The sequence below is a fragment of the Parus major genome, chromosome 7 (genome assembly GCF_001522545.3).
Source record: "Parus major isolate Abel chromosome 7, Parus_major1.1, whole genome shotgun sequence".
In the NCBI taxonomy this organism is placed as follows: Eukaryota; Metazoa; Chordata; class Aves; order Passeriformes; family Paridae; genus Parus; species Parus major.
The window spans coordinates 14,666,811-14,692,188 of NC_031776.1; the positions used below are offsets into that span (position 1 = coordinate 14,666,811).

At 36.4% G+C, this 25,378-nt stretch overlaps 1 protein-coding gene across 2 annotated transcripts in view; it reads left to right on the plus strand.

Annotated features, from left to right (window-relative positions):
• The window catches only part of SESTD1 (SEC14 and spectrin domain containing 1), a 49,784-nt gene that overhangs the window by 685 nt on the left and 23,721 nt on the right, over window positions 1–25,378 (plus strand). For both annotated transcript variants that reach the window (XM_015635158.3, XM_015635157.3), the window contains exons 2-7: window positions 2,857–2,919; window positions 3,579–3,681; window positions 11,742–11,822; window positions 14,179–14,287; window positions 17,139–17,229; window positions 19,188–19,301. In XM_015635158.3, coding sequence (XP_015490644.1) covers window positions 11,768–11,822; window positions 14,179–14,287; window positions 17,139–17,229; window positions 19,188–19,301 — 369 coding nt within the window. In that variant the 5' untranslated portion in view covers window positions 2,857–2,919; window positions 3,579–3,681; window positions 11,742–11,767. The remainder of the gene's footprint in view (window positions 1–2,856; window positions 2,920–3,578; window positions 3,682–11,741; window positions 11,823–14,178; window positions 14,288–17,138; window positions 17,230–19,187; window positions 19,302–25,378) is intronic.

The following is a 25,378-nucleotide window of genomic DNA, read 5'->3' on the forward strand; positions in this document are numbered from 1 at the left end:
CCGCGCAACAGGTTCGGGCATTGTTCGTGCCGCCGCTACAGACGCGGCCGCGGCGGCGGGGGGGCTCCCCAGGGGGACTCCCGAGTGGCCGCCGCCGGCAGAGCTCTTGCCTTTGTGCGGGCACGGGAGGGCGGCCGCCCCTCCCGGCGGGGCCCGCCGCGGGTGTAGCGGCAGGCCCGGCGAGGAAGGAGAGGGGTTCAGGAAAGGGGAGCCAGCCGGAGGCAGGAGGGGGCCGGATTCGGCTCCCCGGGCTGGCGGAGCCGCTCGGCTCCCGGTGGGGGTTTTTGGCGGAGCGTGGCCGCCGGTCAGTCCGGCGGCGGGCTGGGGACGAGTCACGGCCGTGTCACTGCCGCGGCGTCGGGCGCTCCTGGGTTTCTGGAAGCTCTGCCTGGTCGGGAAGCTGATTCACTGCTGAAGACGTGGTTGCTCATAGCTGTGGTTACCCTTTCTTTGATTTTTGACAGGTCTATTGTCCAGCAGTTTGCCTTCTCCTCCATAATTGTAGTGTCCCTTGCTACCCCCTAACAGAGCTTTTTCGCCAGGCAATTGTACAAAGGCGATGCTCTAAAGCACTGTTTTTGTGAAAGAATTTAAACGAGTGTATGGAAGCAAGTGTGGAAACAATTAAAGGAGAGTGCTTCTTTATTTTTTGGACTTTTTGTAAGTTTTTTAATGAGCAAAACTGGTGAGGTTTATGTAGATATGTATTAATAGATGCTTTTGTCTGTTGCTCTCTCATCTTTCTGCATCCCAAAGGAAATATTGGTCCTCTCCATTTTTAGTATTGCAGTGTCTGCAGTGTCCTCACAATTGGATCTTCACTTTGTTCATGCATTAAAACTCACTGTGATGAGGAAGTACTGGGTTTTCCCCTCTTTTCTCCCTTCTGTGACATCTGTGACTACTAAGAGTCAGTGTGTACTAAATAATGAATACTGTTACTACATTATAGGATTACTGATGGTTTATTAATTGCTGTACTAATAAGTGTTCACCTTTATCTGAATCCGAGCATTTATAGTCCTAATGCTATTATCTGTACCAAGCAGAAACTTAAGAGGGAAAAGGGGGAAGCTGGACTACAGAATAGGGCTGAAGCTTGCTTAGAGAGGCCTATGGCTTGGTGAGGTGCTGGTCATGCCTTGCTTTTTCAGGAGGAAAGCAATGAGGCAGAGCACTGGAACAGGCTGCTCAGGGAGATTCTGGAGTCTTCCTCTCTGGAGACATCCAAACCCCCTGCCTGGGCTGGGTCACCATCAGCAGTTACACAGGAATGTCCCCAAATAGGGTTCCATTAGAACCATTCAAATAGATGATCTCCGGAGGTCCCTTCTAATCTTAATAATCCTGTGATTCTGTGAAAATCTTCCACCAAAACTTAAGAGTAATTACAATGTGGTTTTAGGGGTGGATTTTAGGATTTTGTATAATTCTTTATGTCACAGATTGCTGCTTGAAGAATCCTGTAAAATCATCACAGATGACTGTTTTCCCTGGAATAGTATGCTAATAGATGATATTTTAATTTAAATTTAATTGATCAGTAATGTCAGTTTTCCTAGAAATACAATTTAAGAGAAGGAAATAGATGTATTTTTAAATCTCTTAAAAGAACATTCAGTGTAGAAAAAACTGGTGTGATGTCTCATTGAGTTGTAGGCTGCAATTCTGAATTGGCTATGGATTCAAATTCCTCAGTAAAGCTTATGTAAACAGGGGGAATTTACATAGTTTTGTCATTTTCTGTCAACAAAAAAAAAGGAGTCAGGTGAAGTTCAGCTCAGTTTCAGTTGGCTGTTGCTTGAGAGTGGTAGTGGGAAGGGAAACCAGAGGAATTTCTCTAAGAACTTGAATACAGTGCTACCTAACTGTCAGTTATCTTTAGGAATAGATTATAAAGAGGAACACGTTTATTTCCCAGTGGGGAAATACAGAACACCTTCAACAGGCAGCTTCTGATAAAGTAGGTAGTCTACCCTGGAGATGAAGTTGCAGGATTTCGAGTGCATCCCAAGGACTTGCTGTTTGTATTTTTGTTTCCAATCTAAAGGTTGCTCCTCTTGCCTTCTCTCCCATCTTTTTGAGGCTGACTAGAAAACTTCCTTGAATAGAAGGGTGTTTTTTATTTAAAATTTCGTGTGAGTTAGATTACTGTAATGACCGATCTATCAGAATTACTGTGAAACCAGTGAAGTGTGTTTGTCGTCTTGGTTTCGCCTTTTACACAGTATACACTAATTTGAACTTTTGGGGTTTTGTTGTTGGTTTTCGTTTCATGGGTGGAATTTGATCAAGTTACAAGATTTCATGCAAGTCCTATAACATTTGCTGCTGTTAAACATTTGATGCTTGTATGTTAATTCAATGTCTTCTTCAAAGAGGGGCTATTTATATTTCCTTATTCAAGTTACACTTTGCCTGTTTTAATTTTATAGCGGTGAATACCTTTGTAAGAATACCTTGTTCCTCTTCACAAAAAATCTACTAACTCTGTTGTATTTTCAGTTAGCCTAAAATTCCGTGTAGGTTACCTCTGATTGAAAGCATACTACAGGGACTCTGGTTCTTGTTACTTTCCTGCTGCTTCCGGTGCTGCCTCAGGAGCATTGCCTGCTAACTATAAACAATGTTGATGTCTACCATATGTTTTGGTAGAAAGCACAGGATTCCTGCTGTCCCACTAAACTCAAATGCCTAGCTTACTAGTATTTGTGGATATACAACGGAAATGTTGACTCCCCTATCATGTAGCTCTGTGAGAAACTCTTGTTTTCAACCTCCAGGGAAATGAAGTTTTAGATTGAGTAGCAAAATAAAAAAAAATATTGTCAAATGCTTTTTCATTTAAATTTACAGAACCCAGGATCTGGAGCTCAAACTTGTAGCCCTAGCAGACAATTTTGCATTCCAGTACCAATGGTAAGTAAGATAGGTCTCTTCCAAAAATAAATCTTTATAATTTCCATGTGTTATATGTGGTTCTTAGGAAGCTTTGATACTGGTGAATATATTGCCTAGAACATCATCTTTACAGTTGGTTTTGTAGAGACTTACTTAGGTTTAACTCATGCCTTCTTTAACTTACCTGCTTTACTTTGTGTTCATTTTGTGACTTCTTAAAAGGCTTTAAAAAGCACTATAACATAAACAAAACTGATATTAAATGACGTTGTTTGGCCATGCAGCTCACAGTGCAGCTTGTGTTACTGTGTCTCACATAGTGGAGGAGTAAATGTGCTGCAAATGTGTTAGGGGGTGTTTAAGTGTAAGACTGGAGATAAGTGAAGTCTACTTATAAGGGGGTTCTGTGATAGTGAGTGAGAGTAAGGAAGGAAGTTTTAATAGCATCGAGGTAATTGTTGCTGCTCTGATGGTGTTGATAAGTTTGTGCAGGAAGATAAATGAGATACTTGGGAACCTTGATTGAGCAAGTAGAAAAATGTGTTGGCAAAGCTTTTTGCTCTTCAGACTAAATAAGAGTGAGAGATTTTTGAAGTGAGGATAACCTTATAGCAGATGCTAAACTGAACAAGGAAGCAAGTGAAAATCAATCTGGAGTGTTGTTTTCCTGTTTCCAGGTGAGAAGATGAACTGCTGCATTTTGGACAAGCTGAAGTTTGGAATGCTGGGACATAAAGAACCCTTTAAGAAGGAAATTACAATAGTTAAGAGGAGATGAAGGTATGACTTAGGGCTTTGCAGAAACAATAATTCAAGGGAGATAGATGTGGTAGGTACTTGAGAATTCAAAGCCAAGATAAATTCCTGTGATGTTGTCAGAGTTGTATTTGGGATGTGTTCTTAGTGAAGTATCATGAAGGATGGGTGTTGACCAGACCAAGTAAGGCCAAAATAAAAAATGTGTTGGAAGATTAAGATAAATGGGTTTGATGTTAGCCTGATGTTTTGGTCACTAAATGGTATTTATGGCTGAACTTGAGACCACAGCACAGGTTGTCTGTTTTTTCTCTGTTGATGCTCTGTGTGCTAATTCTTTCATTTTGCATTCTCTCTTGACCCTAGAAAATAGTATAATTGGAAAATGTATGAGCACTGCTTCTATGCAGGGTACTCCAGGGAGCAGCTTAGAGAGCTTGATTTTATATTCTCTGAAGCATGTGACCATTTGTTTATTGATTTATTCATTGGTAGTGGAAAGCTACATGTTTTATTTTGAGGGGCTAAGAGAGAGGGAGAGGTGCTGTGATTACTGCAGGTGGTTGCTGTATTTAATCTGTGATTTGTAGTTGAAATGTTCAGAATTTTTAATCTGAGTGCAAAAACTGAAGGCATTCATGAAAGTTAAGATTTATTTCTCCTGCACCCACTAATTTAAGGACATCTTAGATAATTTTTTTTTTGCTTTGTAGAGCAGTGAATTAATGGATTTCTGAAATATCTGAACAAGGTATTTCTTTACCAGATCTGGAATATTTCAATGTCTTGTACTTTGATATTTGGTTAACATTAGCAAAATTTTCAAGTTATTTCTATCTTATTGAAGGGATTTTTATTATAACCCTTCTCATGGATACTTTGTGTATCGTGCAGGATGACGGGGGAACATAGTAATTTTTATTTTATTTTTTTTTTTGCCCAGAGGAAATTGTTCAGTGTGTTTCAAGGTCCACACAAAACCATACTCTCCAGCTAATAAATTTTTGGTCAGGTAGCAATTCCAGAGTTTTTGGGATTTGTAAACAGACTTTTTATTAGCCGTTCCTTCCCTGTCATCTTGTTTTAGTCAGTTTCTTTCACTCCAAAAAGATGACTGCTTTTGTGTCTGCTGCACGAGATGGCTTTTGATGTAGGGGGAGCATTTCTTTTTGCTTCCACTCAGTTGAGTGTCACTATACTGAGCTGGGACTTGAATCCTGAGGCCCTGAGCCACATGCACTTGCAACCTATGCCAAATATGTGTATTGTTATGAAGTGGTAGATTGTTTTCTTATATAAGTGTTGCAAAAAGAACAAGAAGTTCTAGTCTTGCACCCTAGAGGAAAGTGTTTTTCATTTGTTCCAGACTTGTAGCAGTTGCACTCATCAGTGCAGCTGTTTGTCTTTTGACTTGTCTACTCATGGCCTGGATTGTCCAGTCTCATTCCATCCGCTGTCCTAGTTCTTTTAATGAAGCATAGGGGCTTTCTGATCTTTCATCACAAACTGGTTTTGGACAGTTCCTTAAAGATCTGATGATGAAGTATTTATTTTTCTAAGCACTTGTGACTTGTATGTTGGTTTTGTTTTGTTTGTTGGGGTTTTTTGTGTTTGGTGTTTCATTGTTTTTTTTAAGAAGAGGGAGCTAGAAAAGGACTGTGTAATTTTATTTTACTCTCTGTAGGTTATTTTACTTCCCCCTAACATCACAAAGTATTTCTGTGGTAGAATTTGCAATCCATGTGATTCTGTACTGTTTCCATGTGACTTCTGACTAAGGAAAATTACCTAAAAATAAGTATTTCTTTTAATGAGTTTTATTGCAGTGTGATGAGGAAGAAAATGTCTCAGCTATGCTTTGAACATAGCATTTCAATTGACATATTTCTATGGAGAAAGTGGTAGAAGAAGCAGCCTCTCAACTTGCATCATTTTATGTATTCTGTAGTCACTTGATAGTGTTAAGTGAGATGGGACTGTACCAGATGACTGCAACTTCTGCTGGTTTGGCTGCCTGTTGTAAGGGAAGCAAGGTATGAGGTGTATTGGTCTTCTGATGCTGGTGGGCAAGCTGTGGGGTTCTGCAGGAAGGTATATGGTATCTCTCACTGTATGTGAGAGAATGGCAAAAAGTGGCAGGAATGTTGCCCAAAATGGACTATGGAGATGCATCCAAAACCTGTGGCTTATTTTCTCACCTATTCTAGATTAAAGAGGGCTGAAAACTGCTATAACTTAGTATAAACCATGTGTTTGGCTTGGGCTGAGCCTGGAAAGGGTAGAAAACTCTAGCAAGCTGTCATCTTGGATGTCACATGTTGCAGCATTGTTAGGAATGTCTGCACGAGTTCCTTTGGGCTGGGCAGGTTTGCTCTCTGAACATGGCCAAAGTGAGTCCAAGGAGTGCTGTTCTTTGAGAGTGTGCTCATTGCTGCACTGTATCCTGGGGCTGATCTTGTTGTATGGAAAGACTGAGGTGTTGGTATTGTGTCTCACAGCTGTACATGCAGGTGTTGCTGTGCAGCCCTGGTTGCTGTGCTTGGTCCTCTTTCCTTTTTTCCCTCTGGCACTTGCTTGAAGTCTGAGGAAAAGCTCTGCCTATGTGTGAAATGAATAGCTGACCATGATCAAAGTTAGAACTCATATACACAATGTCTTTTTCTTCTCAGATGGCATAACCTCTTACTCACCTGTTCTCCAATTGCTGGTTTGCTATTCATTATATTGCTCATCACTTCCTTTTGATGCTCGTCTTTTTATTTCGCTTTTCAGAGTGTTGAGGGGTTGAAAAGGGGTGGGAAGTGAATATGGAAGATGAGTTAAATAGAAGAAGTAGTTTAACAGACAGTTCTTCTGAATTCTCCTTCTCTCTTTAGTTAGAAGACAAGTTAAGATTTGAACCTTCCAGTGAAAAAGTAGTGGAATTGGAATTTTTCCAAGCTTAAATTTGTTGTGGCTGTGACAATGTGCTTTTGGATCATGGCTTTAGCATGCTGTTAACCTCAGCTTTAACCCAAGTCAGAGTACATTTTCATTGTGTCCATTGAACTGCCATGGCAAGTTGCTGAGTTAGGGTACTAACTGTGCATGTGTAATGGAAATGGCACTGTATGGTTGCATCTTGCTTTAAAATTGAAGAAGCTTACAAACTCATGAAATTAGTCTGTGTTTCTTATTTTCTGACTTCTTTAGTGTGAATTGGCAGGTTGCAGAAGATCAGGAATATTTTTGTTGTGTACAACTTCAGACATAGTATAAAACTTCTGTGGGCTTTTTCTGGATAGTTTTTACAGATAGCAAAAAAATTAAAAATACAAAAGTGGCTGAAAAATAAAAAAAAGAATTATTTGATCATGCTTAAATATCTGAAGTTACTTTTTCTCCTGAGGGCTCTAACGTTAAATATTAGTGCTGCTCATAATATCTCAAAGAGTAAAGACCAAACACTGTGTGTGTATGTAAGCTGATGTTCATCTGTCAAGTTTTATTGTTATTTTGAAATTGTCCAGCTGAGTAGCTGATTTCCAGGTGCTTTTTAATTGAAGACAGCATTAACTAATAAATATTTACAGACTTTTTCTACTTTTGTGGCAGGTTTGTGCTTCTCAAATTACCCTGGGGCATCAGCCCTGGAGACACCTTCGTTTGTGTTCTCTCTTTGTACAGCTTTGCTGTGGGAGAGATGACATCCTTTAATGTAGCTTTAAAGGAAGGTGAAATAATAATCTACATAGATAATTGTGATACTCAGCTTTATTCCTGTCTTTTACATGTGGATTTTATTTCTGTGTGGAACAGATTAACTAGTTTTAAGCTGATTCAGGGAAAAAGGGGGTAATGCTTTGTGGGTTGAAGTTAGCATCTGAAAAAACCTGCATGCTGGATTCAGAGAATGAAGATGTTAATTTTGAAGGTCTGCAATTCAAAAGTTGATCTAAAAGAAAAAGTGTTTTCAATCTGTATGATTTGAGGCTTTTTTCCTTTGGTACTTCAGAATGTCTATTGTTATTTGTGCTATTGTTTCTGCCTGGACTTGCAAGCTGCTACAGTTTTGAATATAGCTGCCCATCTGCTCCTTGGTTATTTATAGGCAGATTTGTGGAGCTCCTTCTAATCTCTCAAGTCTTCAAAAACATTAATGAATTAAACATCACAATACTCTTGTAAAAAGAGAATTAAATGAAGGGAACTGAATGGAGACTAAAAAGGATAAATGACTTGCTGAAAGCCATATGTATATTTCATAGCAGAACAGGGAATAGAAACCAGATTCTTTTTTTCTTGCTTGTAGTCCTGTGCTTAACAGACCAGCTACATGCTCTTGTGAGATACATGCTAAAGGACTGAAGAAAGAGCTCGTTCTTTGAATCTTGCAACAGATGCTCATGTGCAGACTAACCCATTTCAAGACCTTTTTGGAGAAAAACCATGTACTGAGAGTATTAAAGGTTTCAGGTCTAACAAACATGAATAAACATGTTAATATTAATTCTCATTAAGCCTGAATTTGTTTTAATCGTTAATGTTTTGGAGCAATGGTTTCCTCTGGGTTGCTTAGAAAGAAAACACCTGTTACTTGCAGGAGAGCTCTCTAACATCTTCCTTCTAGTTGTCTAGTCAACCTGCTCCTCTTCCCCTGTCTTAAATAGACTTTTATAATGGCTTCAGAAAGTGTTGGGACATTGGTTCTTATTTAATTTTTTAATTCAGTGACAATGAAGATGGGTAGCATAAAATGTAGGCGAAACTTTCCATTCATCAGAAATTTTGCACTTTGATGAATTACATATAGTACTTAGAGTGTGTGAGTTCTTTTGATTTTTGGCTGGATTTTTTCTTTCTTCTTTTGTTTGGGGTTTTCTGTTTCTTTTTTTTTTTAATTTTATTTGTTGGGGGTGGGTTTTGTTTTTTTTGTTTTGGTTTTGTTTTTTTGTTTTTGGAAGAACTTTAGAAATTTTGTGATGTGTGGAGTAAAACATTGCAATTTGCAGTCATTCCAGAGTCTAGTAATGATAGAGGATGCAGCCTACTAAGTTGTGATTTGATTTCACATTAGAGTGCAGCCTGAAATATTGTTTGCATTTTTACCCCTTCTGTAATCTTTTTCGACTATTTGTTTACTGTTTCCAATTCTCTCCTTAATGTACACATATTTCATGTTTGTATGAGAGAATTTTCTCCACAAATGGTATTACTTTCTGCTTGTCAAGGAGGAATTGGAAGAGTTTTCTATTACACTGGAATGCCTTTCAAATATTTAGGTTTTAAATACAAGCATTATACAAATTTAGTGTTGCCACCTTCTTGTGGAAATCTTCAAAAGAATGAATACCTTGTTGGAGGCTGACATTGCTATATTGATTTAATAACCTGGAAGCCTATGTCATGTTCTATGTTCTAAACAGGTTCAGTGAGGTTCTTCAAAGTGTATTGAATGTGTCCAGGAAACATATTGAATGAAAGAACTACAAGTTCTACAGATTGGTATATAGTATTTTATCATATTATGGTGAAGTAGATTCTAGGTGGGCATACAGTACTCCAGATTTTCTGAAATTCAGCAAGCAAATTTAACCTCTATTTGTTTCATATCTGTAACATTTTAGAAAAAAAAAAAGTTGTCTTTTGATTTGAAAGGGTTAAAATGCAGCTTTCTGAAGTATTTCACTTTTCTCATGTGAAATCTGTTCTCTTCAGTGTTTTTGTTTTTCTTCTGTAGCTTTTCTGTGTTTAATGAAACCAAATGTGTTTTTTTTATTGATGAATAGACACTGAATATGCTTCTTTCAGCTAAATGGCGAAAGCACTCTTTCCTCATGCTAAATTGAGAGCTTGCTGGAAAATTTTAGGAGCCTGCCATTTTGTCTTCCTCCAACAAATTGAAGAATATATATATTTTGTAGGTCTAAATACATTGCAAAGGTAAAAAGCAGTGTACCTTTTCAAAACACCTTTAGTAGCTCTCATTGGAAGGTAGATTCCCAGCTTTTTTGAAATGGTTTCACTTTCTAATATTAAAAAAGGCATTTTGTTTTATTCATCCTGAGACTCTTTGGATGACAAAAATGGAGAATACTAAGCTTGTTTTTTTAAATGTGAAGATTTTTTTTTTCTGGTATGTTCTGATAACCTGCTCTCCTGAGAGTTTTCTTCTAGATGAAACCTATCCAAGCTCTCACAAAAGAGAGGTAATTGTAAACTTCAGGAGTTTCTGGAACAAAGGCTAGGTGTTTGGAATTATCAGCAGTTGTTCTAACTGGTCTGACTCACCTCCCTCCACTGTGAACAGAATGCTTCCTTTGGTTCCAGGAAATACTGAATAAAAGAACTGTTTTGATCCATGGACAGTGCCACTACTGTGGCAGAAAGCCAAGCGATGCTTTCATATTAAATAAATAGGTCTTTTCAGAACAGCAGAGAAACATGTTCCCTAGAGTCAGTAAGTTGATGCAGACTTTTGTTCCTGTGTGAAAGTATGAAGATAATGAAGTGTGTGTAGGTTTGAACTTCATTCATTGATTATAATAAAGAGGCATTTGTAATAATTTGGAAATGTAACTTGGGGAGGAGGGGGAAAAATCATTCAGGTATGTGTTCTACATCTTAAGAAAAGGAAAATAAAGAGAACTACCGAAGTTAAAAAGCTTACACAGAGCGGTTAGAGAGACAAAAATAACTGCCTGAGTTATTCTTGAATTTTGTGTTTTATGCAACAAATAACTACAAATCTTTGTCTAAAGCACACAGGGAGCTTTAATAGGATGCTTTTTTGAGTAGTTGTTCAAAGTTCAGGCTGTCATGGGACTCAGTTTCCTGAGAGAACTGAAAGTTGTTTGTTTCCTTCTGTAATATGTGAAGCTTGAATTTTATATAATTTGCAAAAATTACACCTCAGTATGGAGATACTGGGATAGGAGATGGGAATGGATCTTATGACACTTTACACATTGGAACAGGAAGAGACAGTAAAAAGTGGTTGAAATTTTTTATCTTTTTTATAATGATTTGATGATAGTTTTTTTTGTTTGTTTGTTATGAAGCTCATTGTTTTAACATAAAAATAAATAACTATTTTTCCTCAGGCTATTTGGATTTTTCTGGATTTTTTGGGTTTTATTTTTTCAATTTTTTTGTTTTCCTAAGTAATTTATACTTTTTATTCAGTTAACTTCCCCCATGCCAGGAAAAAAAATTCTCTTTATGTGCATTCTGAAGTATCCAGAGGGAGAGTTCCAGGTTGCAGTCTGAAGCACTGGGCCTGGAATGAAAACCAAAAAAATTTTCTATTTTGATCTGTTTTTATTTTGACTGGATATTGGCATGTATCTTGAATTGTGTATTTCCAAGCAGAATTAAGGTTTTTAATTATATGGCTTGATCTGTGGAAGTAGGACCTCAGAAAGTTACAAGCAGGTGCCAGTTCCTACTTTGTGTAGGCTGGAAGAGGAGGTTCAGTGCAGGCATCCTGTGGAATTGTCAGTGAAGCAAAAAAGCTTCATCACAGTGAATTGGAGTTCACAGTGCGATAAAAGTTGCATGAGGATAAGGAGGAGGCAGAAGAAGCAGGAGCATTTCCAGGTATAGATTATAGATAGGACATAGTTATTTAAACTGTTGGATGTTTTTCTTCAGCTGAAGCCCTGCTAATGGCAGTGTCCTGACAGAAATAACATATTCAAATAATTATTATGTTCTTGGTAATACCAGACTCTGCAAAAGCACAATCCTACTTGCACTTATTTTGCATCTGAATGGGCAAACAGATGACCTACCTGTAAATTAATTGTAGTTTATTAGGGTTGGGAAATAGGATTTTATCTAAATTATCTTGTTGTTCTTGGTTAAGATTCTGCTTTGGTTTTCATGGTTGGACTGTTTGTTCCCCCACAAAGAGGAAAAGAAATTTTTATTTTAATATTTGTATGGATAAATGCTTACAATGATGTTTTTTCTTAAGTTTTTACATTATTTTAGATTTTGGCTACAATGTTCTGTTCTTCCTTCAGAAGGATACTAAAGTGTAACACTGTGAAACACTGTAATTTATTTCCCATGCTTGACAGTTTCAACTTCTTGTGTTTCAGAGCTGTGAAAAATAATCTGAAGTAGAATGGAAGCGTCAGTAATATTACCCATTCTGAAGAAAAAATTGGCATTTCTTTCAGGTACAATTTCAGTTTTGCTCAACTGATTCCACCTTACATAATTTGGATGGGATATTTAAGTTGTTTATTTGTATTTGCTGGATGTATTTAACAAAAATATATTGTTGGTTAGTGCTTTGTCATATTCCAAAAGAATCTCTTGAACCCTTTATTTAGTAGGCAAGCTGTTGGTGTTTAGGACTTGGTTTTGCTGTAGCCTGTAGCTCAACGTGCAAAGATTTTAAGAAGTTTCAGTCTATATGTAAGAGACTGATGATTTAATAGACATCCAGAAATAATCCTTGCTGGTTTGGTTTTATGATTTTAGAAAAACAGAGTGAATATTTTCAGGATTTTCTGTAGAAAATTTTTCTTTCCTTTTCACCTGTCTTTTCTCCAACATAGAAACATGTGGAAGCAGAATTAGCCATGCATTGCAACAGTTTGATTATTGCCGATTAGTTAATTCAGGGGAGGCGATAATTATCATTGTATTTATTAAAACTTCCTAAATCTTATGTTGAAGGTAAGTTTTCCTCCACCATCTGACAGGAAAAAAAAATAAAAGGAATGCTTCAGATGGGGAATGACATTCTCTTGCTGGTTTCACTTCTGTTGTAGATAGCTGTGTTCTTGGTGTTTGATTTTCTGATCTAGTGTAGGTAGGTAACTTACAGAACACTTGTCAACTTCAAAAACTGACAAGTGTTCCCATCAATATTCTTCTGGTTTAGTTTATTTTAGTTTATGTTTTTAACCAGTCTAGCTTAACCTGCTCCAGTCACCTGAGAAGCAAAAGCTGTTCTTTATGTTAATAGAATTTATTTTGCTTTGAATTTTCCCACTTTCCCCAGCAATTACAAATATAACAATTCCTTTTTAGAAACAATCTGACCCCTAAAACTCAACTCGCATTAAAGCCTGGGACAGTTCTTCCACAGTAATAGCAGATGTGTAGTGGGTTGGTTGTTCAGCATTATATTGCAAGGGGATATTCTCATTAACTAGAGTGCATTTTCAAATTGCTATTAAAGCTGCCTGATCCATTTCAAAATACAGACATTCTTAGTGGAATGTAATTTATTGAGTGGTATTTCAAATGCTGGAAGCCATTTTGAACCTACGTATTTCTAAGCAGGTTTGATCATTTTGGAATTGTTTAGTATTAATCAGTGCTTTAATTTAATGAATGGTAAAGCTTGATGCAGCAGTTTTTAACTTCTTCAGTGTATGTAACTTGACAGACACAAATCAGTTCACCATGTTTCTTTACATCAATTTTATTCCATATAGATTGATAATAGTTTCATTAATGATTAAAAACATACTCAGAAAAGGAATATTTTAGGAAACTGTGTCGTGCAGTGTTTGTGCTGAATTCTGCTGCCTTTTTTGAGTTAAATTGGTACAAATAATGTTGATCCTGCCTGTTGATTTCTGGAAGCAAAACGGTGGTTTCCAATGGAAATCTATTGCTGGTGTAGCTTTCATGTTGATAAGTCATTACATGTAGCATTGAAGAAAAGGCAAGCTCCTAAGTCAACAAAAAGCCTTGAACAACAACTTTGGTGCAAAATGAACTGAAAGAAATATTTTTTTCTTCTTTTTTCTTTTGTGATGCTCTCAGTTGCTTTCCTTAGCAGTGTTTATAAGCTGGGGGAAAAACCTGTCAGCTGTTACACAAGATGACTTGTCATGAAGTAATAATTTAGATAATTATTGTGGTCTTTCTGTGAAATGTCAGGAGATTGTATTTCTGGGATTTAAGTTGTGTTTTGTTTAGTCAGTTCAGCAAATGCTGTTTAAATCCAAGCATTTTTCCTTTTTCTCTGCTTCCTCACTCCAATTTTCAGGCTTTCCACCATTCAGAAACAGAGGGGTGGACAGTCTGTAAATAACTGCTTTAGATTGTTTCTGCTGGAAGCATCTGTCCATTTGTCCTTTCTCATACAGCACCATTCTTCAATTCATCGGTTTAGAAATACAGTTATTAAAAAGTTTGAGGCTGTTTTCCAGCAACAATTCTCTCACAAAAGAGAGGAAAGGAGGGGAACACAACTACTGCAGTGGACTACTCAAAGCAGTAGGTCCTTTACAAAAATGTGGAAAATATCTTTGTATCAGTGGATCTTTAAAACTTCAAATTTAGAGAGTTTGCACAGCTTTAGAAACAGGAAAAAAGCCTGTTGCAATTAAGATTCTAACATATGTTGTATAAATAGTGTTTGTTCATTATCTTGCATGCACCTCATGGATGGGGAGAATTCTTATCAAGATTGTTTTTATGATGAAGTTTGAGACGACTTAATTGCAAAGTATTTCTTCAGCTTGAACCTCATCATATTAATTTTGTAATTACTTTTTCTTTCTGAAACAGGAGGGAAGGACAGAAGAAGTGGCCTCATTCTGACGATTCCATTATGCCTTGAACAGACGAGTATGGATGAGCTGAGTGTCACACTAGACTATCTTCTAAGTATACCAAGGTGATTTGGAAGGCATTCTGTTCAGAGCTGGGTTTTTTCTCCTGGTTGTAGAAAGAATTTTTCTATTGTTTTTAATTTTATTTGCTCTTCTTTACCAAATTAATTTTACATAAATATTTGTTTAGAATGTGATACTGTCTGACTGAGTTAGAAGCACACATCCCAATAAGCTAAGCGATATGTACTGAGGCTTGTCTGTGTCCTTTTATGTCCTTATGTTCTCCTTTCTTGGAATAGCTTTTTTCATAATTTCTTTTTAATGACAGTGCACTTAAATTGCTAAGTAAATTAATGAGCCATCCCAATCAAATTCCAAAGCTTGCAAGGGCAGCATTGCCCATTACCCTTTCTGTGCTACGTGCCTAGGCTTTGTAGCTTGTAAGGCTTCAGTTTAAAAGTGCAGTAAGTTTAAAAATACAGTCTTACCTGAGTTAGTGAGCAGCTTGTGGTACTGTTTAAATGTGCTGTCTGACAACTTGAGTATCCTGTGATCCACAGCTTGCTATAAAATAAATTATTGTTGTTCAAGTTCTGTGCATGTACCAATGCCAGCTTATAGATAAATGTTTGCTTTTGTATCTTTTCAAATTTCTCTTCTGGAAGCAGAGCTACAATGGCATAACTAAAGATATCCAGTGTACTTGGCATATTGTAATCTATAAATGTTTATAAAACACAGTTAAAGGATCCAAACTTGGGTTTTTTTTTGTAAATAAGACTTTAAAAAATCCTGATCGATGAGAGAGAAGCAAAGAATAAATGCAAATTATTTAAAAGTAAAACTTCAGTAGGTATATGAGTATACTGCACAACATTTTAGTTGTGTAAGTTTTAGAGTTTTTCAAACAGCTTGTTATCTTTTGTAAAGTGATGAAACACCAAATGGTCATCCACACAGGTCATGTCATTGACTTAAGGACTTGGCCATATTCATGGAACAGATGCAGGCATTCTTGTTCTAGTAAGCATTAATTATTCCACGGTCTCATCCTGATGTATGTCTTTACATACATTAGTGTAACAATAACTGTCTAAAAGCTCAACCAAAGTGCTCTTTGTACTCAACAGAAACTGGGAAATCTGTTTGAAAGTGAAGTCAGTGTTCCCACATTTAATGCTCTGTGCCAGTTGTGGAAAAAATTACCTCTCTTCTAGGGTGGCAGTATGGAAAAATCATTGGCGCTCTGGTTTGCATGTTGTTTTTCAGTGGGAAATGCAAACTCTGACCTAAGCACTTCTCTTTTTGTTCTGGAAAGACTTGCCTGGATACTATTTGGCAAAAATAAGGCTTAGAGGAGGGATATTGCCCCAAAACCAGATAGCTGTCCAAGCAACATTAACGTTACCTTTTTCCCCAAGTTCTATGTGTAAGGTAACGTAATATATTTGACTTTTAATTCAGTTGTGTGTGGTGTACAATGTTACTACAGCTGGTTTGAGATCTGCAGTCTTGTGTGGATTGCTGTCTGTGTCCAAAAATTGAGAGGCATAACTGCTTAAAGTGCCTTGGTTAGAATTTCTTTGGAATATGTGTGTAAAGCCATTCTAAAATTTCAGACAACTTATTCCTAGTGTTGACGTCTACTGTTATGCCTTTCTTTGATGGTATTTAAAATTTTTGGATTCTGAAAAGGTCTGTTCAGAACTGAAGAAGAATAAAAGTGGCAACGTTATTATGATGTTGTCTGTTCATACTAGTTTGCTTCCTTTGTTGTATTCTCTCTATTGTGGCTCAAATCACCAAACTTTTTACTTTTTATTTTAACTTGGATACAAACATTTGCATTGGCTAAACTTTTTAGAAGTGGTAGGTCACTTCTGAATTTGATTGGTTAGTATTGGTATTTTGTTGGGTCTTGGGGTTTTTGATAAGGTTAGTAGTAGAGGAGCAGATGCTGATACTGCTCAGTTCCAGTGAGCCTAAGGAAGTCATGACTCAAGATGCTGTAGTAACACTCTTCACCTTATTCTTAAAAGCAATAGTATTGTGCCTTTTGAGTAGGTTTTGATTGCAAATTGAACTCATGAAGCCTGAATGTTCAGACTGCTTCTAGAAAAATAATGTGTGTGATCTTAGAGGTTCCTTAAAAACAAAAGCATTCATGGACTGTTCAAACAGCCAAGTTTGATTAATTTTTCCTAAACAGGCTAGTAAAGTGCCATTTATCCCTCTTTTTTTTTTTTTTTTACTCCAAGATGAATTTGTCTTCCACCCATGCCTGACAAAGCTCAGCTTAAGCATAAAATAAATAAGTTCATTTTTTGTTGTGAAACATAATGCTTACTGTTGCATGCCTTGTTTTTTGTAAGCTAAGGAGATCACAGAAGTAGCTTTGTTTTGTAATTGCAGATTTGGAAAGATTACATAATGCTTTCCTACCTCACATAAATGTCATGGATTTTATTTGCTTATAACTTTGCCAACACAAGAATTTCAACCTGGGACATGATATCCAGTGTGGTAACTAATATTAAACCATGGGCTCACTTGCAAGACCTCTTCTGGTTGTGAAAACTGACATCCTTTGCCTTCCTTATGACACTGTAAATTGATCTCTTTTCTGAGGATTTTGTCAAGTTAATGGTTATAAGACCTTGTCAGAATTGCTACAGTTTAAAGAAAAACTTGTATTATGTTACTTCAGTGCTACTGAAAAATTGTAATTTTTAGTATCTAATAATATGCTGGAGCATTAAAATTAGAAGGTTATAAACTTAAGGTTTATAAGACCATGTTTCTATAAGGAAAAAAGCTGTGTAGTTGTATTTTACAGGAGGCTTGAAATCCAAAGCTGTTATGACACTTGTTGGAATGAATTTTATGTTTTTCTAAGTGTTTTTTTTCTTTCAGTGAGAAGTGTAAAGCTCGAGGATTCACTGTGATAGTGGATGGCAGAAAATCTCAGTGGAACGTGGTAAAGACAGTTGTGTTAATGCTCCAGGTAAATAAATATTTATACATTCATAGTTGACTGGTCAATTTTATGGATGTGAACCAATGGCTATGTTATTTTAGAGAGTCATTTCCTTAAAATGTGGTTCTGTGACAAGTTCTGTGCAGCAGAAAGAAATTCTGAAAAGCAGATGTTACAGCTCACTCAAGTGGGAAACAAATTCTTTATGTGCTTAGAACACAGAGTTGTAGACCTTTTTCTGAAATGGATTTTTAGTTAAAAAATTACAGAAATATGCTCCTGGCATCACCAACTATGAGTAGTGGGAATGTGCCAGGGCTGCAGTTCACACAGATTGCAGCTGAGCAGGTTTTGATGCAGTATATGCTGTACTACCTGGTTTGCTCTGCAATAGGTAATAGTTGACTTAGTTGTGGATCATAGTTCCAATCACAAATTATGTTCTGTGTACTTCAAAAAGTAGGAGAAGAAGAAAAACGACAATTTCCAATAAAAAAAATTCTAAAAAAAATATATTTAAACTCTTCAGAACTGTGGGCTTACAAGCAGAATCTTATTTCTGCTGAACAGATTATTTTCTGGTCTCGGTGGTCAAAGAAAATACGAGATACAGCATTTCTAACACATTAGAATAGTTGAATACTAGAATACCTTCCTTACTGCACAGATGGTTCCTCTTTATCAGAGCAGTTTTCCTCACAGACTTAGGTGAAGCCTCGGAAAGTGTGTCATATACGAATAATTCCTTTTTTTTTCATCCTGCTGGGTCATTGTTGCTTCTGGGTTTTGAAGTCTGTGCCAAGGTGTCTTTCACCTGTTCTTGACTAAGATGATTTTGCTGTTAATAGAGTTACAGTCCCTTGGGTTCAGATCATGATCTTGACTGGGTTTTGCTTCAGCCACTGTGTGGTTGTGAGGATCAGTGGGAACTGCAGCCAGTGGGGATGGTCAGCTCTTTGCCCACACCCTTATTTCTCTGGCTTCCTGGCAGCACTCATCCTGCCTCTGCAAAGCCTGCAGAAACATGGGTTGCACATCTATGTCTTAAGTTTGAGAAGGAAGCAATAAAGTTTTTCCTATGTTAATTGATCACTTGTACTGATCACATGAGATTTCTGTCTGCTCCATCATGTGTAGTTCTCAAAAACACTTCTGTGTTCAAAATATTGTCTACTTTTAAATAATTTTTGCATGTTCATTAAAATGGTGCAAGAATGGAATTTTTTGTTGCTGATTTCTTTAACTTCTTTTGAATTCAATTTTTATGAATAAAATTAGGTATTTAAAGAGAAATCCCATGGATTGTGTCACCTTTATATCACTACTCTGATTATTTAACTTTTTTTCTAGCTGATGAGTTTAGGGTGAGCTATGTTCAGTGGGACATCATAAAATCAATTTAGTAGATTAAATTACTGAAATTTAGTAATTTAGAAATGCCTTCCTATTAGTATTTTAATGAATTAATGTGTTGAAATGTCAATATTCAACCTTTTCATTTTAGTCTAAGTAATATGTACTAAAGTTTAGGATAAGATCTTGACATGTGATCTCATAACAAATATACAATTTTTTTCTAACTTTATGATTCCTACATAGAAGTTTCCTTCTACATAGAAGATAACATTGGTGGAAACCTTTGTTTTCATCATTTCTTCTTTTTAATGAAATACCATAAATAAAATTAAATCTAGGCAATAGTTAATTTTTCTGTACTAACACAGCATAGACTAATGGTTTGTCCTTATGACTGGGAGTAAAGAGGTTATATTTTCTTTTCAGTTTTGACACAGTTTGCTGTGAAATCTTGTGCAATGTTACAAAGCAGGATGGAGCAAATATGTGATGTAGATGAAGTAGACTTCAATTACTGTCTGCAATTTTTACATTCTTGTATAGCTGATGAAATCTAAGTGGAATTCGGTTCTATGGAAAATGAAGGTTTAATCTTGAATGTTTTACTTATTTTTTTCTTTGTTCTACAGAACGTTGTTCCAGCTGAGGTGTCACTTGTTTGTGTAGTAAAGCCAGATGAATTTTGGGATAAGAAGGTTACACATTTCTGCTTTTGGAAAGAGAAAGATAGACTTGGCTTTGAGGTATGTTGAGCTTTTGTCAACTTCACTCAAAAATACTGTTCCTGAAATATTGGTATAATTGGATGACAACTAAAGTGTCTTCGAAGTAGCTATATTCCAGATGCTTTGTGGATAACCTTAACAAACCACTGTGGCTTTTTAACTTTTTCCATTTTTAATGAGACTTTATTCATTTAATATCCCTATCTTAGAAATGTGTGGCATTTAATTCTTTGCTTAGCAAGAAAATAAAGCTATTTTATACATATTGTGTGTGTTTTGAGTAAGAAACTCTTGTACAGGATTTAGTGTGAAATTTTTCATGATTTCTCTAATAGGCTGTTGAGATACATGGTGTATGGTGTCACTCTAACAGCTGTAACCATTCTGACAAGTATCTTGTTGATATTGCATGCATCTTCTCTCATTTTGTGAGTTCTTTGACATCAGGAATGGTTATAGATCCCTTGCCAAATACAAGCTGACAGAGGCAGAGTGTGTACAAGAGACTACAAGCTAATATTAGCAATTCCCTTGTTATTTCTGTCTGGGAGGTTAATGGAAACCTCAGTTTTCCCTGTTTTTTAAGAAAATATCTGTGTCATCAAACTTTCCACTCATTTTTTTAAGCTAATCTTGTTTGAACTACAACAGGCATGTAACATGCAGCCCAGTCACGATGTCTTTAATCAAAAACATGAGTGTGGTGGTGCCCACTTTTATAAACAAGCATGTTGTTTGGAGCCACATCCAAGATGAGAAGTTGAAAAGCCTCTGAACTGACTGTCTGTACTCAAAAATATGATTTGAGAGCTGCTCGTTAGAAAGTGACTTAAGTATGCAATATTCAGTTTCACACAGATCTTTCACAACATAAGGTAAAATGCCAGAGCCCAAAAAGTAGCAGTAAGAAAGGCAGAGCCCCTCTATAGAAGTCTTTACTGTGTGATTTAGGCTCTCTTTTCCCAGCTACAATCCTGTAAATCAAGTTATTGGGTAAGTTCAGGAAGTCTTTGAAGTCGTGATATAACAGTATGTGATACAGCAGTTGTTAGTGTATGTATCATGGTGTTGCTAGTTTGAAAGTTAGACCTAGAAGATTCTTCCTGGGTTTTTCTTTAACATGACTCAGCTAGAATGCATTTTTAGACAAATAAGCAGAAGGCCTACAGAAAATATATCAACAAAGCAGGGATAACTTTACATTACTATGATAATAAAAGGATTTTTTGTTTCACTTTAAGGTTTGGCTAACTGTCATTAAATGATAATCCTTTAATTTAGTAATCTTAGTAATTTTATAAAACATGTTCTGTACTAGTAATCATGTTGGCATAGACTGCTGGAATTATGTAATGAAACCTTTTGGTTTCTGTTACTTGGTTGTAGTCAGGAAAACTGTTTCAGTAAAAATGACCCACCTCCTCTGGGCTCCAAATATTTGTGTCAGGGACAGGAGTATGTCTTTTCTCTATTCCAAATACGAGTGCAGAGCACTGATAAGGCTGTGGAAGGCTCCAACTCATGCACAAATCTACAGCTGCATAATTTTGAATTACTGGCAGTAAAAACAAACAACACCCAACTCATGTTTTGGATCACGGGGTAGATTTGTGTAACTGCTAGGAAAATTCAGGTTTGGTTTTGCACCAGCAAAATAATTATGAACTAAAAATTTTAATTAAAATATGAAATCTTTTTATTCACTTGGGTGTAATCTCATTTTATTTGAAGTAAATGCTGTGTAACTGTGGTTTCTAATGGGGCATCACATCTACCTCCTATTTCCTACTACCTGATGTGTTCTTAATACCTTGCTTAATATTACCATATGAAGCAATTAATCACAGTGTCTTCCTTTCTGTTCAAAGGCAGAGATCCTCTGCTTCAGAGTGAGATGTGGTGATGATGAGTTGCAAAGCACTGAAAGTAAATGTGGGAACTGAGATCAAACAGTACTGGGTGGATAAGTACAAAGAGGTGGGCTGATTCAGCTGAGTAAAAGTTCATATCTTTATTTCTGGTTAGTATTAGTGTTGGTTTTGGACCTGCCTCAGGACAATTCCCATTTGTCCTCCAGCAGAGCTTTCTTCTGTAACTTCATTCCTCCCTTATTAGCAGCCAGTTAATGTGTTAATTGAAGCAGTTTTATTTGGTCCTGTGCCCTGCTTAATAAGAGTTGTCTTAATTGTTATAAAGCTGTTTTCAGCTGAAATGTTGCATAAGACACTGTAATATTTCATATTGTTAATGTTTGTAAATACTGAAGAACAGGATTTGAGTATAAAATTGCTGTGTTTTAGAAAGAGTTGGGAGGTGGTGCTTTTTGCTTTTTTATTAATGTACTCTACATAGTGATGAGAAACAAATCACTCTTAGATGTAGTGTGTTTTATTTGAGCATGAGCTTTTCTTAAGAGAACAACGAGCATAACTAGAAGAAATAATTTGCCATAAAAATAGGAGAAATGTACAAATTTGTACACAACGCAGAATTGCCTATAGATTGGTGGGGCTATTTTGCACATGCCGTTCATTTAAGGAACTTAGAGGAAAAATAATCTCTGAGCCTGATTTAGTTATTAGAGTAGTACTTTCAAAATCAGTTTGTCAGGAGCAGGAAAGAAGAGGATGTGCTTGCTGTTCTTTTCCAAGGAAAAAACTGGGTGGTAAACTACTATGAATTAGTTGAAAAAATTAGAGCGTATAGCATAAGAATTTTTATAGTCCTGAAGTCCAAAGTCTGAGTAGTTCTAAATGCTTCACACTTCTACTGTAGCAGCTGACAGCTCTAACTCTCTAGTACAGAGCGTCAGAAATTTCTTATGATAATTTAGCTGCAGCATCTGCACCTGCACTGGAAAATCTCAAATCTCTAATTTACCCTTTAAGAATGATGCTAATGAGCAGAGTATTGCTCCACAGAATAAAGAATCAATAGCACTTTGTAGGAAGTACCTCATTTTTGTCCATTTTCAGTTCAGTGTTTTAAGACTGAGGCACCAGAATTTGTAGCTTCCATGGACTTTCCTAAAAAGGCATATAGGAGTTCCAGTCAAAATGTTTATTTAACTACATCTGTATTCATAGGTAGGCATCTGTTCATATGTGTGCTAATTACTGTGAGCCCTGGAAGGTAAGGTGAGTGGATAAAACCACGAGTGAAGGAGGCAGTTCCTCAGAGTGGAGTTAATCTTGTGTTTATCTAGGTTCTGCCAACTGCTCTTGGGTTTCTAGTATGACAGATTTCTATGGCAATGGCCAGATAAATATTTAACTTGTGTTTCTTGGTGTAATGTTAAAGAAAATGATCTTTGTTTAGATTAGTGTTCCATATTAAAGAATACGCAATGCTAATCAGCATTTAATCAGATAGTATTTCAAAAAATGGATTGAAACAGAATTATTCTCCTCAGGAAGAGGTAGCCTTTGCTGTACTGCTCTGTGGCAATGATGATCATATTTAGATTACACTTTCTTAAATTTTATAATCTCAAGGGACATGTGTATTTTGTTCTCTTTTGGAAAGTATCTGCTCCTTTTCAGATTCAGTAGTGTGGCTGCTCTGATATTACACACTTCAGAAAAAAGATACTTGTTACTGAAGTTTTACAGCATCTGGTTCTCAAGTAGCTCCTGGGCTTGACTCTGTGACATTTGTATTAAAGAGCTTTTTCGTTTCTTCCCTTAAGAGAGGAAGTAAGTTCAGAAAGATGTATTTAACATTGGGGGGTGCTTTTACATGTCCTCTTGAATATCTAGAATTGCTCTGTCATCTTGACTTCTGCCTCTATCTCCTTGTAGATATATGATCAATGAAAATTGCAGGAAGCAGCAAATGGTATAGAGAGGTCAGCTTACTGCAAACAGTATTTAAAGGTTTTTTATTACAGAAGATACATGTTGCATGGGTCAAAATTATGTATTTTCACTCTGGAGAAATAGAATTTTGCACTTAAGGCATGAGACTTAGCAGTCTTTTTGTCTTTCTTCTTTTGCTTGACAGCTTTTACAAAGGATGTTTTAATTTTATTAAAAAATACAGCACTACTACAGCGCTACTCTTCCCAAACCACTGTTCTGAGTTATTTCTTTAAAGGCTTTCACAAGGATTTAGCAGGCCAATATTGTACAGATAAAGTTTACTGTGTAGAGCAAGGATGAGAGCTGCTACCACTCTTCCAGCTTTTAAAAAGAGCAGAGTGCAGATGATGATTCCATGACCCTGGTCAGTAGCAAACAGGACATGTTGGAAACCTGCAATGACTGTCCGCTTATTAGCTGTCCCTGTTGTCAGAAGTGGGTGGATCAAGTGGGAAGGGAAGCAAAGATTAAAGGATTCAATAATTTATACTTGTTTTTGTGTGTGTTTTTTACCATCTGTCCAGATCTATTTGTTTCTCCCTTGGGAAATTTAAGCTCTTCATTTTAATATCCAGTTATAATCTGCTGTCCAAAGGCTTTTACTTTGGATTATGAAAGCTGCTTTTTTTCCCCCCTTTTTCTGGAATCAATATCGTTTGACTTGGAAAAACAAGGAAAGCAAAAAATCGTTTCAATTGCAATAATGGAGTTATTTCTGTTTTTACAGCTGTAAATTACCTTATCTTTACCTGTGGAAATACATTGAAGGGTGAAATTCAAGGATGAAACACTAATTCATAAGGGACAGTTTTTTCTAGGGTGTGGTACTTTGGCATCTGTTTTCACAAAAGGTCAAAGATAATTACTCTGTTTGGATTTTGAAACATAGTGGGAACCTGACAGCAGAAGTTTGTTGAGCTTGAAGTAGAATTCATATCTGTAAAAGAGAAGTGTCTTCTCACTGTGCACATTGCATTTTTCAACATTGTTTTCTTCTTTGGTGTACTTATGGACTATTAATCTGTAATAGCTGATTAAAACATTATTTCTGAAGCTTCAGAGGGGCGAATTTCACTTTTGACACCTAGAAAATATCAAAGCTAGTTTAGTAATTTAAAGCATATAGAGGATGTTAGGTTAGCATTGCCACTAGTTCAGGTTTAGAGCAAGAGTTAAATTCTGTTCAGGAACCTTCATTTCTGCCACAACTTAGTCAAAAATTCATATTTTTTTTTTATATTGTGAAAAGTTCAGACAGGATTTTAGCAGCTAGCCCAGTGAACAGTCAATAAACAGTTTAAGAAAGAAGTGGTTTTTAAGTCAGAAACTTAGAGAATTAATGGGTTTGGGAGTAATGCTTTAAGTTACAACAAGGTTTATTAATGAGGTGGAAGTTTTTATTTCTCTAAGATTTTCTAATAAGATGTAGAAAATTTGGGTTTTGACCAAATCACTTTTGTGGGTGTTAATTTTTTGTCAGAAGATTATTTTTTCATATGGCTATAATATTTTTTTGTGCAGGCTTTGCTCTTTCAGAATTTTTTTATTTTAAAAGTCATCTCCCTAGCAGAAGTTTGTGATGGCTGTCCCTTGTCCACTCTCCTTCTTGAAAGAGCTCAGTTAAAAATAATCTGAAATATGTGCAGTCCATCTATTTTTTCAGGCTATTTGGATCTTTTCAGAACTTGAATTTCAGTAATGAGAACCAGCTGCCCTGTTTGTTTTTTGTTTTAATTCCTATACCAAAATTAGTTTTCTTTTTTTTAGTGAACTCATAGAGATAAATGTTAAAAATCACCTAAACTGTAAAGTGTGCCAAAAGAAGGAAAAACAAAGGCTTTTTTTTTTCTTCTTTCTTGGATGTAGAATCCTCTGGGGTTTGGGCTGGTTACTGGCATTACTTAAAGAAACTACTAGCCAATTCCATTTACAGCAGCCATGTACCATCAGGAGTACAGGACAATAGTGTATATTTGGATGTTGCTGAAAGGTTTTCCTCTGCAATAATAGACCGTTTGTTTGGAGCTACTCTGAATTCTTTAGATTCAGTATCTGCAGGGAAATTGAGCTGGAATAGAGGTCTCTCTCTAGTTAGCTCTTTCCACATATTCTTGTGCCCTACAAGAGTATGTGAATGATTTGATGGGTTATGGAAATTTTCTTTCCTTTTTTTCTTTTGTTTCTGGCTTTATATTCCAATATGCCTGCTTCCATGGAGAGATTGTTCTTGGGGCT